Source organism: Phocoena phocoena, chromosome X, assembly GCF_963924675.1.
Source record: "Phocoena phocoena chromosome X, mPhoPho1.1, whole genome shotgun sequence".
Taxonomy (NCBI): Eukaryota; Metazoa; Chordata; class Mammalia; order Artiodactyla; family Phocoenidae; genus Phocoena; species Phocoena phocoena.
The window spans coordinates 27,000,004-27,019,533 of record NC_089240.1 but is presented as its reverse complement, the minus strand read 5'-3'; the positions used below and the strand labels follow the sequence as shown (position 1 = coordinate 27,019,533).

At 40.5% G+C, this 19,530-nt stretch overlaps 1 protein-coding gene across 7 annotated transcripts in view; it reads left to right on the top strand.

The window, feature by feature from the left end:
- The window catches only part of DMD (dystrophin), a 2,035,184-nt gene that overhangs the window by 1,999,524 nt on the left and 16,130 nt on the right, over window positions 1-19,530 (top strand). For all 7 annotated transcript variants that reach the window (XM_065901105.1, XM_065901098.1, XM_065901100.1 and 4 more), the window contains 2 exons: window positions 646-889; window positions 1,987-2,110. In XM_065901105.1, coding sequence (XP_065757177.1) covers window positions 646-889; window positions 1,987-2,110 — 368 coding nt within the window. The remainder of the gene's footprint in view (window positions 1-645; window positions 890-1,986; window positions 2,111-19,530) is intronic.

Genomic DNA, 19,530 nt, shown 5'->3' with positions numbered 1-19,530 from the left:
TCTCAGCAAGCCAGTATTTGTGGATGCATCCGTGGTAATGATGGTCGTGGAACTCGGGATGGCATTATCTCCTTGGGGGCATTGGTGAGCGGGGAACTGGTGTCATAGTAAGGAGAATCTGTGGGGAAGCTTCAGCTGCAGCTGGCATATTTTATTTCTTCAAAGAAATTCGAAGAAAATATGGCAAATGTTAAATTTATTAAAGCGCTGTGGTGGGTACATGGGTACACTCTTACTATGTTCTTGCACGTTGCTGTTGAAAATATTTGATGCTTTGTTTAAGCAAAGCGAAGTGTTGACAGAGGTATAAGAATTGTAATCTCGTGACAGTATAAGGAAATAGTTACAAAATGATTAACTCCTTTGCTGCTTAATTACGTAAACATAGCACTCATAAGGCTTCTGAGTATAGAAGGTTGAAAAGCATCTCCCCCTCACATATTCCGGGCAGACGCTTCAAATTTTATTTTGTTTTTTTAGCATCACTAAAATCGTCGTCATAAAAACCATTCATTAAGTGCCTCCCTTTTGCTTGCTATTGTGTTTGGTGGTGGTCAGATGTATCTCTCTGCCATCGTATAAGAAATCTGGTGATGATATTCAGTTCTCCTTTTTTTTCTTTTCCACTTCTTTGATGCCGAACAGGAATCTGCAGGCAGAATATGATCGTCTCAAGCAGCAGCATGAGCATAAAGGCCTATCCCCACTGCCGTCCCCTCCTGAAATGATGCCCACCTCTCCCCAGAGTCCCCGGGATGCTGAGCTCATTGCTGAGGCCAAGCTACTGCGTCAACACAAAGGCCGCCTGGAAGCCAGGATGCAAATCCTGGAAGACCACAATAAACAGCTGGAATCACAGTTACATAGGCTAAGGCAGCTGCTGGAGCAAGTGAGAGCCACCTCTCTGTAACGTGGGATATTTACAAAACATCATTTTCCCCTCTTCAAACTAAACACTAGAACTCCGAGTCCTTTTCAGAACTGTAATAAGCATTGATTTGTTAATTACTTAGTATGTGCCTAGCAAAGTGCTAGATATCAAGGGATATAAGAAGAGGAGGAACAACTAGCATGTCATTTTATAGTTGTTCCAGATTGTTTCCTACAAAAATGTCTTTTATCTGACTGATTTAAAATTCATCTTGGGGAAAAAAATACAGAAAGGTTTCCACTAGTTACCTCAAAGTGAAAATTTTACCTCTTGAAATGGAACTTTTTTTTTTTTTTTTTTTTTTTTGCGGTACGCGGGCCTCTCACTGCTGTGGCCTCTCCCGTTGCCGAGCACAGGCTCCGGACGCGCAGGCCCAGTGACCATGGCTCACGGGCCCAGCCGCTCCGCGGCACGTGGGTTCTTCCCGGACTGGGGCACGAACCCGCGTCCCCTGCATCTGCAGGCAGACTCTCAACCACTGCGCCACCAGGGAAGCCCGGAACACTTTTTTTTTTTTTTTTTCCAATTAGTCTTATTTTCTGGTATACCTTTGGGCTTTTTCTTTTGATAATCCCTAAAACATAATTTTTTTAAGTCTCCATTGAAAATATAGCAGGATATTGCATTGTGGGAGGCCCTACCTGCACACAGTCCTGGCTTTCTGGGAATTTAAAAATTTGAGATATGTTCTCTCCATCTTGTTCTTTAATACTTCACAAAAATAAGAATTCTCCACTACATTTTTGTGGTCTCATATGGTTTCACCATTCTCACATGACCTTCTAAATCTTTCGGTTATTGAGGCTAATCATTTTTTTATATCGTATTCCACCGTAGCTGTAATGTATTTCAAACTTAGAAGGGGGGTACAATTCGGGTACACAGACAGTATCCATGGATCTTATCAACCGCGAAATTTCCCAAATGTAACCATCTTTGGGAGGTTTCTAAGTTGGAAAAGTCGTAATTTCTGAGTCTTGAGTGTCTGTAATAGGTATATATTTGTTTGTGTGTTTATCATGAAAAATAATTCTCTTTTCTTTTGAATGCCTCAGCCCCAGGCAGAGGCCAAGGTGAATGGTACAACGGCGTCCTCTCCTTCTACGTCTCTTCAGAGGTCAGACAGCAGCCAGCCTATGCTGCTCCGGGTGGTGGGCAGTCAAACTTCGGAATCCATGGGTAAGTGTCTGTCTCGGCTACTCCTGGATTTTGTTCTCTCTTAAGGTCTGGAAATGGTGAACTGTTTGTTTGCTCAGAGGTTTAAATCATCCGCTAAATTATCTAATATCGGTTCCGGACAAGGGATTGTCTGTCGTAAATGCCTTCGGGGTACGAAGATGAAAGACATAGTCCTAGCCCGCAAAGGACTGGCTGTTCAGTTAGAACAAGGCGACGTGGTACTAAAGTTTCATTCATCTCGCAGATCAGAGAAGGCTTTTCGACGAACTGATATTTGTGAAGGGTTTTGAAGGATGGAGTAGGAACTGAGCATATGTTGAAGAAGGTATAGCATAACTGAAGATGTAGAGATGAGGGCCTTGGGCCAGGGGCAGGAAGGAGCCACTGGTCCAGTTAGATAGATAGGGTCCAAGCAGGAGGTGGGGTCGGGGAGGAAGGAAGGCTGCGGAGGGAAGGTTGGGGTCACATTATAGTGACATGAATATTGGGCAGAGGTGTGTGGTCGGTGTCAGGGAGCTGCTGAAAATCATTTAGCAGGTGAGAAATAGCTAAAAAGATGTACTCCGGCAGTTTTATCTGCCCCAAAGTAAATAAAACTTTTACAGGTTGAAAGACTCGTTAGGAGGCAATCACAAAGGCCAAGTTATGGGACTTATTTGACAATAGAGTACCCGAGGCCAGGGGACTGACTGGAAAATGTAAGGAAAGGCAATGAGGGGAGAGGATTTGGTTGGAAGAAGATAATGATCCCTTTGAATGTGGAAACACTGTGTTTGTTTTGGGAGGGGGTAAAAGGACAGTCTGGAGAGATCTGAGAGTGAACTCCACAGAACTGATAGCTGCAAGGGGGTGAGATGAGAAATATATAAAACAACAAAGGTGCTTGGATACAGCGCCTCGGGGAGGACCTCCGTTTGGGCGATGGGGTAGTGAAGGAGTGGCGAGTAGTGTTGGAAAGGTTACCGGAGAGGGAGTACTGAATAATAGCCTCCAAGACCGAAAAACGAAGCAGGCAACTCCTTAAAGTACAATTATGAAGTTTATTATGGGTAGCGTCAGGTGGACCGTGATCCCGAAACGTTTGCAGCTGCACGCCCTGCCGCCGAAAGGGGTACAGGGGGACTTAAAGGGGCCAAAGCATGTATGCACGGATGGAAACTGGGGCTTTCTCCTCCCCTCTGGGCGGGGGCGGGTGGGGTGGTCTCAGGACCATTAACCATCTGCGCCAGCAACGGGCATTCTTCCAGTTTTTGTATCAGATGAAGGTAAGGATAACAAGCTGATTGATAGGGAACTTGTCTGGCTTGGGCACCGTCCTAGTGAGTCGGCTGAAGCTCAGTCAGTCACACAGAAAGGGGAGGGAGGAGGCAGGCCTGTGTGCCCAGGATGGAGCTGACAAAATGGAGTCAGTGTGGCTCAGCCACACAAGCCGGCCTAGGTTTCGGGAAGAAGATGAGCGCAAGAGGTCAAAATGCTGAAAAGGGCTCAATCGAAAGGGAAATAAATTACAGCTCAGTGGATCCCCGTAAGTGCAGTAGCTGACAATGCTTCCTCAGAAGTGGCTAAGAGAAGGCAAGTTGGAGAGGTCTGTCTTTCTTTTCACGGAAATAAAAGGTCAGGTCAGGTAATCTTGAAAATGAGTGTGGCTCGAGGAGAGAAAGGGTCTTTAGACCCTAACGGAACATTGTCACGTAACACTGAGGGCGGAGATAAAAAGTGTGTAGACAGAAATGGCCAGCCAGGTCTGGTGGTGGTCTTCAGTAGTCTTTTCTCTGCCTAGGACGGGGTTCCAAGAAAACTGGAGTTCATGAGGCAAAAAAAAAAAGGTCAAAACAAGTAAAGCATTTTGCGGGGGGTAATGAATCCATTGTTAAAAGGACCATGACAGGTGGTTGCCGGCCATCTGCTTACTGGTTTTTCTTGTTGTGCTAGGCTAGACAATAGGGGGTTTATGAAGGCCACAAATACTTGCTCTGTCCCCCTCCTCTCGTGACTCTTCTCCTCTAGTGAGGCCCAGCATGAGTCACCGTATGCTCTGTGCTTTCTTTTTCCTGGGTCCTAAACTGGGTTTACTTGACCCCTTACCTCACAGAAAGGAAGAGACCTGGGACTCCTTGATTCACACTTAAAGCTCTGTCGCCTGGTCCCATGGTGTGTCGAAGAATTCATTTTATACTTAGGATCTTCCGTGAGAGTAGAATATAGAGAGGTGAAGTGCCTAATCCAAATCGACGGGACAAAAAGGAAAGGTGTGAGTGCATTTTAAGGTGGAGGATTGGGGACCATGGTCGGGAAAATTCCCAAGTTGGACAGCATGGAAAGTAAAACACTTCGCAGTGACGCCTATGCCTAAGAGGTAGCCTCCCAGTGAGCTGATTATACATGGAGATCATGGAGGGGCCAGGGTTGCTGGGAAAGGAGAAAGATTCCTGAAGAAGTTGACGAGGGTGGATGAGGGCACTGAGATTAGAGAAATCAAATCAAAGCTTGTAGAAAAGCCAGCTTTCATTTCTTTTCTGAAGGAAGAGGAAATGTTTGTTTGGAGTTGTTTTCCCAGCTTTACCACACCTCAGTGATTTAGGGCATCAGATTCTCTTTCTCCACATGAGAGCTGAGTCGAGCTAATGGCCTGTTGGGACTGTAAGTGATTGATTGATAGCGCAGCATATGACAGAATATTACATGCCTTTGTAAAGTCTGTGAATTCCAAAAATAACTGAGTTCTAGTACCTCTGTTGTTAATGCCTACTGCAGGACTTTGCCTTTTTTTGAAGTAAGCAAAGCCTGTGAAACGAAGTCACATATTTGAGTGGTGAGATTCAGAGCCCTGGGTGCTCGCTAGAAGCATTAATTATTTAGGCCTGTCAACACTGGCAAAGAGGCAGCGTGCCTATGAGAGGACCCAAATTAAAGTCCACGTCAGGCCGTGGACCTGACGACTTGTGGAGCTGAGAGGATCGTGGCAGAACTGAATGCAAGAACAGAAGTGCTTGCTTTCTCCAGTGGCCGAGTTAGGCTGAGAGATGACTTGCCACTGTAAAATGGATAGGCTCTGTTGTTACGAAGTAAGTTTGTTCTCTGGATGAAGCGAGAGAGCGAATTCAAAGGTGACTTTCTTTCTTTTCTTCACCACAAAGAAGAAAAAAAAAGACCATCTCCTTGCAGGATGCACACAGGTGTTGAAACAAAGGCAGTGTGTATCCTCGTGCTTTGAAGCTCTGACATGTGATATGGCTGGGATTTGCTGAACCATTTTCTGGTAGAGAGCTGCATTCTTTTAATATATAACGCCAAGACTTTTTAAAGAGAAACAGGGGTGAAGTCATACTGGGTGATCTAATGAGTTGGAGTGTTTCCTCAAACCATGAAATACCACTGGTAAGTCTCTGGGTACCATATGTGCGTTCTAGACGTCTTTTAAAAGGGGACGACGTCCTAATAATGACGCTCACGTTCTGTTAGAAATGAACCAAGTCTATCTATCTTCCCAACAGCTTATCTCTGACTCCCTTAACTTCTTGTACCCAATCAATCAGTCATTCTTTTTTAAAGAACATCTTATATTTTACTTGTTCGTTTAAACAATGTTTAAAGAAGGTCCCTTACCTGCTTGTTTAAAACAATTTCAAACTTAGGGCAGAACTGCAGTTAATTCAACGTTTTGCCACATTCGCTTTATTTATTGACAGTAACATCTATTGACGTTAACAAACATCTTTATATATCCTGCCTAGATATTCATGTATGTTTTATGTGCCTGTATACTTTTAATGATTACGTTGCATACTTAGTAACACTTCAACCTAATCACACTCAGGAAAGTAAACAGCGATACAGTACTACTATCTAATTTAAATGGAAATATCCCCCATTCAGCCAATAATATTCTTTCTGGCTTTTTGGGTTTTTTCACTCAGGAGCCAGTGAAAGGTCACGCTCTGCATCTAGTTGCCTTGTCTCTCTTTTTTTTACTCTCCTAAGGCGTCTAGAACACTTCCCTAGCCTCTGCAGATTTTTTCATGAGACTGACATTCAGAAGAGGTCAGGCCAGTTGTTTTGTAAAACGTTTCTCACTTTGCATTGCCTGCTTGTTTACTCATGATTGGATTCAGGCTAAGTATGTGTGCCACCTGACCGCATAGGTGAGGATGTGTCCCCTCGGTGCGTCGCTTCAAGGCTTTTCTCGAGATTGTCAGCCTAGACCTCTCCCCTGAGTGAGTGAGTGAGTATTTTCTGGATAAAACCAAAAAAACCCCACAACAATCTAAAATTTGTGATCAACCTCCGGAATTTCTAAACTTTGTACAAGGGCAGGCGTTTTCCACACTTTTTTCCCCCTTTACCTACCTACATTAAAGCGTCATTGACACACAAAGAAATGTACACATCTTGATAAGTTTGGACATATGTATACCCCGTGATACCATCATCACAGCCAAGGTACTAAACATATATTCATTACCTCTAAAACCACCCCTTTACTTACCTTCCTTCTTGAGCCAAGCCCCACCAACACCTCTCCAGTCATCAAGGTCAGTCTGTTTTGCTTTGCAGAAACAAACAAACGAGAGAAAAACTCGTAGCCCTCATGGTGGAACAGACAATATGAATACTCACCTAACTGGTTTCTCTGTCTTTAGGCTCTCTTTCCAAGCCATCTTCCACGTGTCTCCCTGACATTCAGATTGTATATTAATTATTCTTCTCCCTTTTTTTATGGCTCCTGTTTGCCTCAAGTCCATACTCCTATGGCCACGGTGTTCAAATTCAAAGGTAGACTCACCTTCCTCTAGAGCCCAATTTTTCACTGTCTTCAAACACGATCCCCCGCCTCCATTTGCAGACCGCAGTGCTCGTGCACACATACCATGCCGTTTCACTAATCCACGCTGTCAGCCATCTCCGACCCTGTGCGCGATGTCTTCTTAACCTGAAATGTACCATCGTTTTCACTCGTCTTTTTGGGGCACTTGATCATGCATTATTATATCCTGTAATTAATTTATTCTGTCTTCGTTATTAGACTTTGTTTCTTCTCCCTAGAGCTTAATAACCTCCTTAAAGGCAAGGCCTGAGTCTTGCTCACTTTCTTCCCCATTTGATCACCTTTTATGTAACGGACAGACAGACATTCAGTAAGATCCTTGTGTAGCTATGGAACGGTGCACACTTAGGAAATTTAGCCTGAGGTTCTGAATCAAGATGACAACATAAGAAGATCCTGAATTCCCCCCCCCCACTCACAGATCCCCCTCAAAGAAATTCAAGAACTAGCTGAGTGACTCCTATGTGTTGGACAAACAAACAGAAAAAAAAGCCCCCATCAAAACGGGTAGGAGATGTAGAAAACAAACTTATGGTTACCAGGGGAGAAAATAATTGGAAGACATACACACTACTATCTATAAAATATGGATAACTACTAAGGACCTACTGTAGAGCACAGGGAACTCTACTCAGTCCTCTAAAATGACCTATCTGGAAAGAGAGCTAAAAAAGAGTGGATACATGTATATCTATAACTGATTCACTTTGCTGTACACCTAACACAACATCGTAAATCAGCTAGATGCCAATAAAAATTAATTTAAAAGAAACAGGTAGGAGATCCTGAGACACAGTCTTGCTGTAAACCCCATCCCTGGCATGATGACGACACACAACCAGGAAAGAACTCTCAACTATTAGCTTCTCCCACAAACACCTAACTAACTAACTTTGAAGTCAGTCAGTCAGTCAGTGGGCCTTGCATCCGTGAGAGAGATCCACAAGGCTATGGAACTTAAAGGGCTCACGTGGACTCAACAAGGCTAACCCCGCCTCCCCCCACCCCTGCCGCCAAGTGCACAGCTTAGAGGCAGCAGGCTGGAATGCATCCAGTCTTTCCATGAAACAAACAGTCCTCTTTGTTTGTTTATAACTTACAAGCCTCAGCCTGAAGAGGCAGGCTTCTTATTCATTTAACACACATATACAGGGGCTGACTTCTGTACTCTCTAGAGATCGTGCAGGCCAGCCAGTGCCATCTTCCCACTCTGCTGCCTCACTCCAGGTCATTGGTATCTCCCATAAAGGAGCTTGTGCACACATCTGGTGGCCAGCAGGGTTTATGTTCACAGGTTCAATGGAATGGTAGCATACCAAAAAAAAAACAGTTTTTAAATAGCTATCATCTCCCCAGAGCTCAGTGCAGAGGGGGCATACAGAAACGTTTACATCTCCCACTCTTTCCCTGAAAGAGGTCTATTTACATCCTTTAAAAGCTATTGCTGGGGCGGGGGTCAGCCTTCCAGTCAACTTGCATCTAAGTGCTGACTGAAATCCTCCCCTTTGGAACACTGACAGGTCTGGGCACACCCTCAACTAACTACTCAGAGCCACTAAGAAGGAACAAAGAAGCCTCTTTGGACGATCACAAAAGTTTGAGAGATGACCCAGAGGTAGGGCAGGGTTGAAAAACAAGGCTCACCTCCTACATGAGATCACGCCTTCAAGATGGCAGAGGTTAACTGTTATAGCCAATGCATAGAAACCAACACAAAGGTCAAGGCAAATGAAAAAACAAATACATTCCAAAGAACAGAACAAGATGAAACCTCAAAAAAGACCGTAAAGAGATTGACATAAAAGTATTTTGCAAATAGAGACTTCAGAATAACAGCCCTAAAGATGCTCATCAAGGTCAGGAAAACAATACATTAAAGTGAGAATTCCAAGGAAGAGAGAGAGAACTATAAGAAAAGTACCAAATAGAAATCACAAAGCTAAGGATACAATAACTGAACCGATAAATACAATAGAAGGGTTCAACAGCGGACTAGATGAATTGGAAGAAAGGATGAGCAAACCCAAAAACAGGGCAGTGGAATTCATCCATCATAGGCTGAAAAAGAAAAATGAAAGAAAACAAACTTACGGTTGCCAAAGGGGAAAAGTGGGGCGGGGGGGACGGTTATTAGTTTGGGATTAGCAGATACACACTACTAGATAACACACACTAGATAACCAGCAAGGACTGACTTACTGTAGAGCACAGGGAACTCTACTCAATATCTTGTAATAACCTATCATGGAAGAGATGTGAAAAAATTATATATATACATACATACACACACACACACACATCTGAATCACTTTGCTATACATCTGAAACACAACATTGTAAAATCAACAACATTTCAATAAATTTTTTTACAAGAATGATAGAGAAGATAGCTTAAGGAACTTAGTGGACACCATCAAGCAGACAAATATTCCTAATATAGGGTCCTAGAAGGAAAAGAGAGAGAGAAAGCAGAAAACTTTCTTAACCTGAGGGAGGAAACATACTTCTAGATCCAGGAAGCCTGGACAGTTCCCACACCAAGACACATTATAATTAAACTGTCACAAGTGAAAGACGATGAGAGAATCTTAAAAGCAGCAAGAGGAAAACAACTTGTTCCATACAAGGGAATCCCTATAAATCCATCAGCAGATTTTTCAGCAGAAACTTTGCAGGCCACAAGGGAGTTTCATGATCTATCCAAAGTATTTAAAGGAAAAAAAAAACCCTGCCAACCAGAAGACTCTATCCAGAAAAGTTGTCCTTCAGAATTGGAGAGAGAAAGAGTTTTCCAGACAAGCAAGCAAAAGCTGAAGGAATGCAACACCACTACACCAGCCTTACAAGAAATGTAAAACGGACTTCTTGTTTAAACTCAAACAAAAGGGTGCTAGCTAATTAGTAAGACTCAAACAAAAGGGTGCTAGCTAATTAGTAAGACTCAAACAAAAGGGTGCTAGCTAATTAGTAAGAGGACAACATGAAAGCGTAAGCCTCACAAGTAAAGGCAATTATATAATTAAATTCAAAATAATCAAATCTTGTGATAGTGATGGGCTGACCGCTTATACATTCAGTATGAAGGTTAAAAAGCAAAAGTAATAAAAATAAGTATAACCAAAGTAATTTGTTAATAGACACACAGATAAAAATACGTAAACCGTGGCATCAAAAACATAAAACAGAGGGAGGAGAGTAAAAATGTAGAGCTTTAGAATGTGTTCGAAGTTAGGTATTATCAACTTAAAATAGATTGTTATAAATATGTTTGATCTGAGCCTCATAGTAACCACAAAGCAAAAACCTATACACAAACAATAGAAAGGAATCTAAACATTTACACTGCAGACAATCATCAAATCTTTGACAAAGGAAGAGAGCAAGAGGAAGAAAGGCACAGAGGAACTACAGAACAGCCAGCAAACAATTTTTTACTGGCAGTAAGTACACACCTATCAAAAATAAGTTTAAGTGGACTAAATTTTCCAATCACAATATATGGAGCAGCTGAATGGATTAAAAAACAAGACCTACAGTCTCCCATGGCAATAGAAATAAAAACAAATAAACAAGCGGGACCTAATCAAACTTACAAGCTTTTGCACAGCAAAGGAAACCATAAACGAAGTGAAAAGACAACCTACAGAATGGGAGAAAACACTTGCAAATAACGCAACCAACAAGGGCTTAATTTCCAAAATATACAAACAGCTCATACAACTCAACAACAAAAAAACAACCCAACTGAAAAATGGGCAGAAGATTGGGATTGACACATACACACTACTATATGTAAAATAGATAACTAATAAGGACCTACTGTATAGCACAGGGAACTCTACTCAGTACTCTGTAATGGCCTATATGGGAAAAGGATCTAAAAAAAGAGTGGATATAAGTACACGTATAACTGACTCACTTTGCTGTACACCTGAAACTAACACAACATTATAGACCAACTATACCCCAGTAAAAAACATTTTTTAGAAAGAAAAATGGACAAAAGACCTAAATAGACATTTCTCCAAAGAAATACAAACGGCCAAGAGGCACATGGAAAGATGCTCAACATCGCTAATTATTAGAGAATGCAAATCAAAACTACAATGAGATACTGCCTCACACACCAGTCAGAATTGGCCATCATTGAAAACTCTACAGATAACAAATGCTGGAGAAGACACGGAGAAAAGGGAACCCGCCTACAGCGTTGGTGGGAATGTAAAGTGGTGCAGCCACTATGGAGAACAGTACAGAGGTTCCTCAGAAAACTAAAAATAGAACATGATCCAGCAGTCCCACTCCTGGGCATATATCCATGCAAAACTCATCTAAAAAGGTACAGGCACCCCTGCGTCCATAGCAGCACTCTTCACAATAGCCAAGACGTGGAAACAACCTAAACGCCCATCAACAGAGGAATGGATAAAGAAGATATGGTACATATATACGATGGAATACTACTCAGCCATAAAAAAAGAACAAAATAGTGCCATTTGCAGCAACATGGGTGCAACTAGAGATTATCATACTAAGTGAAGTCAGAAAGAGAAAGACAAATACCATATGATATCACTTAAATGTGGAAACTAAAATACAACACAAAGGAACCTATCTGAGAAACACAGACTCACGGACACAGGGAAGAGACTTGTGGTTGCCAAGGGGGAGGAGGTTGGTGGAGGAATGGAGTGGGAGGTTGGGGTTAGCAGATGTAAGCTATTATACACAGAATAGCTAAACAACAAGGTCCTACTGTATAGCACAGAGAACTATATTCAATATCCTATGATGAACCATAATGGAAAAGAATATTAAATATATATATATATATATATGTATAACTGAGTCACTTTGCTGTACAGCAGAAATTAACACAACATTGTAAATCAGCTATACTTAAAACAAAACAAAAGGAAAGGAAAGACACAAGACAAATGCAACATATGACCCTAGGTTCCGGGGTGGGGGTGGACTATATACATGTGCACAGATATGGTTATAGTTATAAAAGACATTATGAATTATTAAGGCAATTGGTGAAATTTAAATACAGGCTACAAATTAGATGATAATATAGTGCGATGTGGTTCCATAAGATAAGGGTTCAAGGACATAATGATGAAGTACTTAGAGAAAGAGTCATGGACCTGAACCTTACACTGAAATGGGTCAGCAATAATAACAACAACAATAACAAATCTATGTGTCTAGAAAGAGAAACAAAGCAAATATGGCAACATTAACACTTGGTGAATCAAGGTAAAGGGTACATTAGGAGTCTATTTTACTATTGGAATTTTTCTGTAACTTTGAAATTAAAATTTAACAGAAATCTTTTCCAACAAAAACAAACAAAACAACAACAGAAACAAGACCTAGCCCTTGGTGGCCTATAAAAAAGTCACTTCAGATGTAAAGATGTAAAGAAACCCGGGGTAGCTACACTTATATCAAACAAAATAGACTTTGAAACGACGACTAAAATAAGACCCAAAGAAGGGCATTACGACAATGGTAAAGAGGTCATTCCAGTAAGAGGCTATAACATTTGTAAGTATTTATTCACCCAACGTAGGGGCACCTAAACGTATGAAGCAAATATTAAGAGACCTAAAGGGAAAAACAGATAGCAATACAATAATAGTAGGGGATTTAGCCATACCTCACGTACATCAATGGATAGGTTATCCAGACAGAAAATCAATAAGGAAGCATGGGACCATATATTATGTCAGATGAACTTAACATACATACAGAACACTCCATCCAAACACAGCAGAGTACATTCTTAAGTGTACATGGAACATTCTCTAGGATGGAATATGCTCTAGGATAGATCATATATTGGGCCACAAAACAAGTCTCAGTAAATTTAAGAAGATTGAGATCATATCGAGCATCTTTTCTGACCACAGTGTTATGAAACCAAAAATCAATTTCAAGAAGAAAACTGGACAATTCACAAATATGGGAATATTTAATAACATACCAGTGTGTTACTGTACACACCACAAATGGACTGATGAAGAAATCAAAGGAGAAATCAAAAACTACCTTGAGACAAATGAAAATGGAAATGCAACATAACGGAAGTTACAGGATGCAGCAAAGCAGTTCTGAGAGGGAAGTTCATACAGGTAAATGCCTGCATCAAGAAACAAAAAGGTCTCAAACAACCAACCTAACTTTACACCTCAAGGAACTAGAAAAAGAAGAACAAAGTCCAAAGTTAATGGAAGGAAAGAAAGATCAGTGCAGACATAAATGAAATAGAGATGGAAAAGATAATGGAAAAGATCAATGAAACGAAGCGCTTTTTTTTTCTTTTTGAAAAGAGAAACAAAATAGACCTTTAGACAAACTCGCCAAGAGAAAAAGAGAGAGGACTCAAAATCAGAAATGTATGAAGAGATGAGTACAACTTATACCACAGAAATACAAAGGATCATAAGACTACTGAAAACAATTATATGCCAACAAGTTGGATAATCTGGAAGAAATGGATAAATTCCTAGAAACATACAACCTGCCAAGACTGAATCATGAAGAAACAAACTCTGAACAGACCAACAATGAGAAAGGAGATTGAATCTATAATCAAAAGTCCCCCCCGCCCCCCCCCAAAAAAGCCCAGAATCAGAGGGTTTCTCTGGCAAATTCTACCAAACATTTAAAAAAGAACACGAATCCTTCTCAAACATTTACCAATTTCAAAAAATTGAAGAGGAAATCACACCCCCAAAATTATTTTACAAGGCCAGCGTTACACTTTGCTACCAAAGCCAGACGAGGACACTACAACAAAACTATAGACCAACATCTAATGAATACAGATGCAAAAATTCTCAACAAAATATTAGCAAGCCAAATTCGACAGTACATTAAAAGGATCATACGCCATGACCAAGTGGGATTTATCCCTGGGTTGCATGGGTGGTTCAACATATACAAATGAATAAATATACCACATTAACAGAATGAAAGAAAAATCATATGATCATCCCAATAGATGAGGAAAAAGCATTTGGCAAAATTCAACATCCATTCATGATAAAAACTCTCAACAGAGTGGGCATAGAGGGAACATATGTCAACGTAATGAAGGCCACGTATGACGAGCCCACAGCTAACATCATATTCAGTGGTGAAAAGCTGAAAGCTTTTCTGCTAAGATCAGAAGACCAGGGTGCCTACTCTTGCCGCTTTTGTTCAGTATAGTGCTGAAAGTCCCAGCCAGCATAACTGGGTGAGAAAAAGAATAAAAGGCCCACAAATCAGAAAGAACGTAGTAAATTTATCTCTATTTGCAAATGACATGATAACATATATAGAAAACCTGGAAGACTCTACCAAAAAACTGTTAGAGCTCAATGAATTTAGTGAAGTTGCAGGATAAAAACTCAATATACAAAAATCTGTTGCATTTTTACACACTAATGACAAACTGCGACAAAGAGAAATTAAGAAAATAATTCCACTTACGATTGCATCAAAAAGAATAAAATACCGAGGAATAAATTTAAGGCGGTGAAAGACCTGTACACTAAAAACCATAAGTAAGACAGTGATGAAAGAAGTTGAAGAAGATGCAAACAAATGGAAAGGTATTTCATGCTCATTGACTGGAAGAATTAATATTGTTAAAATGTCCATACTACCCCCAAGCAATCTACAGATTCAGTGCAATCCCAATCAAAATTCCAATGGCATTTTTCACAGAAATAGAACAAAAAATCCTAAAATTTGTATGGAACCACAAAAAAAAAAAAAAAGACCCCGAAGAGCCAAAGCAATCTTGAGAAAGAAGAGCAAAGCAGGAGGACTCATGCTCCCTGATTTCATACTGTATTACAAAGCCATAGTAGTCAAAATGGTATGGCATTGGCATAAAAACAGACACATAGATCCACAGAACAGAATAGAGGGCCTGTAAATAAACCCTCACACATATGGTCAATTAATTTACAACAAACAAGCTAAAAACATACAATACGAAAAGAATAGTCTCTTCAGTAAATGGTGTTGGGAAAACTGCACAGCCACATACAAAAGAATGAAATGGGACCACTGTCTTACACCGTACATGAAAATCAATTCAAAATGGATTAAAGACTTGAATGTAAGACCTGAAACCATGAAACTCCTAGAAGAAAACATAGGGGGTAAGCTCCCTGATATCAGTCTTGGTGATGACTCTTTGAGTTCACACCGAAAGCAAAGGCAACAAAAGCAAAAACAATCTGACTACATCAAATAAAAAGCTTCTGTACGGCAGACAGAACCATCGAGAAATGAAAAGACAGAATGGGAGAAAATATTTGCAAATCATATATCTTATATGGAGATAATATTCAGAATGTATAAAGAACTCATACAACTCAAGAGAAAAAACAATCTGATTAAAAAATGAGAAGAGCAATTAGACATTTTACCAAAGATATACCACTGGCCAACAGGTACATGAAAAGGTGCTGGACATCACACTCATCATCAGGGAAATGCAAATCCAAACCACAATGAGATATCACCTCACATCTGTTTGGCCGTTATCAAAGAGACAAGACATGACAAGTGTTGGTGAGAACGTGAAGAAAAGGGGGGAACCCTTGTGCACAGTTTTAGTGCGAATGAAAAATGGTGCAGAGAACAGACTGGTGGTTGCCAGAGGTAGGGGCTGGGCAAAATGAGCAAAGGTGGTCAAAAAGTACAAAATGCCAGTTATAAGATAAATAAGTCCTGCGTGGGATATAACGTACAGCATGGAGACTACAGTTAACAATACTGTACTGTATGTTTAAAAGTTGCATGGCAGCATGGATGGACCTAGAGATTATCGTACTAAGTGGACTAAGTCAGACAGAGAAAGACAAATATCATATGATATCCCTGATACGTGGAATCTAAAAATATGATACAGATGAACTCATTTACAAAACAGAAGTAGAATCACAGACATAGAAAACAAATTTATGGTTACCAAAGGAGAAGGGGGCGGGGTAAATTAGGAGTATGGGATTAACAGATATAAAATAGATAAACAAGGCCCTACTGTATAGCATAGGAAAGTATATGCAATATCTTGTAATTACCTATATATAATGGAAAAGAATGTGAAAAAGAATACATATACATATATATATATATCTGAATCGCTTTGCTGTACACCTGAAACTGACACAACACTGTAAATCAGCTAAACTTCAACTAAAAAAAAGTTGCTAAGAGATTATTAAATCTTTTATTCTTGTGACGAGAACTTTTATAAGATTTGTAACTATGGTGATGAATGTTAACTTACTGTGGTAATCAATTCGCAGTATATACTTATGTCAAATAATTATGTTGTACACCTAAAGTTAATACGTTACATGTCAATTATATCTCAATAAAAATTTTACAAACGAATAATAGCTACTAATTTCAGTATCTTTCATCACTATTCAACACTAACCAACTAGTAATCAACATCATCACTGTATACCGTTAATACAGTAAACAACTTAAACACAGCATTTTTAGGTAAAATTGAAACCATCTACCCCAAGTCATAATTTCACGAAGTCACTGAAGGTAAACATCAGGTACTGGATAGATCTTTTCTTTCTTAAGGAGAACTAGAGAAAGGCAGGAATGACAAAGTAGTCACACATCAAGTTGGAAACTGGTTAAAAACAAAATATATGATTTAGATAAGCAATCCAAAGAAGAATAGGGGTGGGCATATTTGCTCATACACAGCCCCCTTTTTAAGACGAAATAGTGTTCTCATACACAGCTTCCTTTTGTATAAAGAGAAAACAGTTTGCTTGGGTGTAAACACAATCATAGGTGTAAGGATTCTTGCGTCTCAGCTTACATCAATTCTGGCTAAAGTCACTTTTTAAGCAAGTTAAACCCTTATCATCATTTGAATTGAGGAAAGGGAAGTGAGTTAGATATCATCCCGTCTAGAAAGCCTAAAACCGTGGTGAGTTTCAGGAGAATTAAAGAATATCTTGCCTATAGCAAACCATTTCACTTCTTTGATCTCAGATTAAATCGAGCTGTCTCCTTTTTCCTTCACGTCAGCAGTGTCTATCATATGATGCTATATCAGAGTGCTATTTTAACTCTGACTATGTCTTCCCTTATTTTGAAACATTCATTTTTTTTAATGTTTCAGTCATTTCTTTGGACCAACTTCAGACAAACCATGAAAACTAGGGCCAATAATCCAAAAAGGATTTTTATGCATATCTGTGGGGATCACCTCGGAATAGAATCAAATTGAAGTGTTAATGCTAAAGAATTGCCATTACCTAAGTTAGAAATCCCTGAACCATTAGCAGTGCTATTTGAGCAGGCAATGGATCAGTGAAGTAGGGATGAGGGCTGGCCAAGTTCCCAGTGTACACAGTTGGGACTCAATAAATATTTTCTTGAGGGTTTTTTTTTTTTTTTTTGTGGGAGGAGGCTTGTGGTCACCAGTATTGTTAGAGTCAACATTTTTGGGCCGCCTATAATGTTATAGCCACATATCAGCATATGATTAGATAACCCATAAATATTGGTATCTTGCTAGTTCGATGCCTTAAAACGGAGTATATCAATCAGCTATTGCTTTGTAACAAAATAATCGGAAAATTCTCAAGTTACATATTTTTCACTCATGCCGTCTTGTTGGTTGATTGGAGTTGTGCTGGAGCTCAACTAGGCTGGACTCCAAGTTGTGGGTTGGGGTCAAGTCTGTTCCACATGTCTCTCATCCCCCTTGGGTCAGAAGACCACTGGACCACGTACTTCTTATGGCACATAAGCACAAGAAAGCAAGCCCAACCACTTAAGGACGTTACAAGGCTCTGCTTATGTCATATCTAACATTCCACTGGCCAAAGCAGGTTACGTGACCACGTCTAAATTCCTGAGCCAGAGAAGCACGTTCCCCCCAACCCTCGCTCACTTTACTTTGTATGTACTGGCCTTCTTCTTGCTCTTCTGTGAGCAAGCCAATCACACTCAGAGTCTGCATTTCCTATTCCCTCTGTCTCACGCACTCTTCCTTCAAATATCTACGTGGCTCCCAGCCTCAAGTCCCTAACATTTTGGCTCATCTGCCCCTTATTAACGAGGGCTTCTTAGACTCCCCTTTCTGAAGAGTCTTCCTCACTGCCCCTCCCTCACCCTCTTTTCTGAGGCCTGAGTGCCTCCATGAGGACGTGAATTCCACGGAGCCAGGGCTTTTTGGTTGTGTATTGCTATAATCCCAGTACTCAGAACATTGCCTGGCACATAGTTGGCTTTTGATAAGCACTTGAATATATAAATAAATCTGTTTTGAAATGTCTATGGCTTTTTTTTTAACATTTAAAATCTGGCTCAGTATTGAATAGCCTGGTGGCATTACTTTAATTTCAGGTGTCATTTAGCGGTTTTCACTTTTCCAGTATAATCTGACACAGAAAATCTTAGGCCTTAAGCATTTTTCAGTGGTTGATTCACTTCTTACTCACGCATATACGTGATAATTCTGATTTCCACTTTTAAAGGAGATTAGTTAAACCCAAAGGAGTTTTAACTGTGAAAATCTTGAGAAAAGAAGAGAAGATTATACTTCACTTGTTTATTTTCTACCTACGATGTAATAGGCCCTCAAAAACTGTTTGAATGGATACATGAAACCACCATGAAAGTTTCCAGTAAAACAAAGAAGCCAAGTTTCCATTTGTACTTGGACACTTGCATTTGAGACTCACAGCTGATAGTTATGACCGGTTGACATCATTAGGTTTATACCTCTTTTTGATCCTTGAAGTAATTCAGGCAGAAGAATGTCAGTCACTTCACTGAACTGTACCTAAACCTTAAGACAGTACAGTTGAGTTCCTAGAGCTCCAGTATGAGCTGATTAAACTGTCAGAAATATTAACATCATCGCTCATGAGTGTCTCTGTTGGTTCCAATTTATTCTAGAAGGCATACTGTCACTAAAGTGGACTTGACACCATTAAAGATGCCTCGTGTTCCCCAATTCGGCAAAATTTTGCATTGGTAACGGAACAGAAATGTAATCAACCCTGCAGCTGTCAGCATCCTGTTCCTTCTGGCAATATTTCATTCATTCCATCCTTTCCAGATGATGGTAGTTTAAAACCACGGGCAACGGGCTTCCCTGGTGGCACAGTGGTTAAGAATCCGCCTGCCAATTCAGGGGACACGGGTTCGAGCCCTGGTCCGGGAAGTTACCGCATGCCGGGGAGCAACTAAGCCCGCGTGCCACAACTACTGAAGCCCACGCACCTAGAGCGCGTGCTCGCAACAAGAGAAGCCACCGCCATGAGAAGCCCACGCACCACAGCGAAGAGTAGCCCCTGCTCGCTGCAACTAGAGGAAGCCCGCACGCAGCAACGAAGACCCAGCGCAGCCAAAAATAAATAAATTAAATAAATAAATAAAATTTAAAAACCCACAGGCAAAAAGAAACTAAAGATGCTGCATTTCATTTTTTCATTTCTAAAGGCATAAATATCAGCAAGTAGTATGTGCATGTGGATGGACAGATAGATACTCGAACTTCCTTTTCGCCTTATAACCTGAATAGCAATCATTTCCTGTC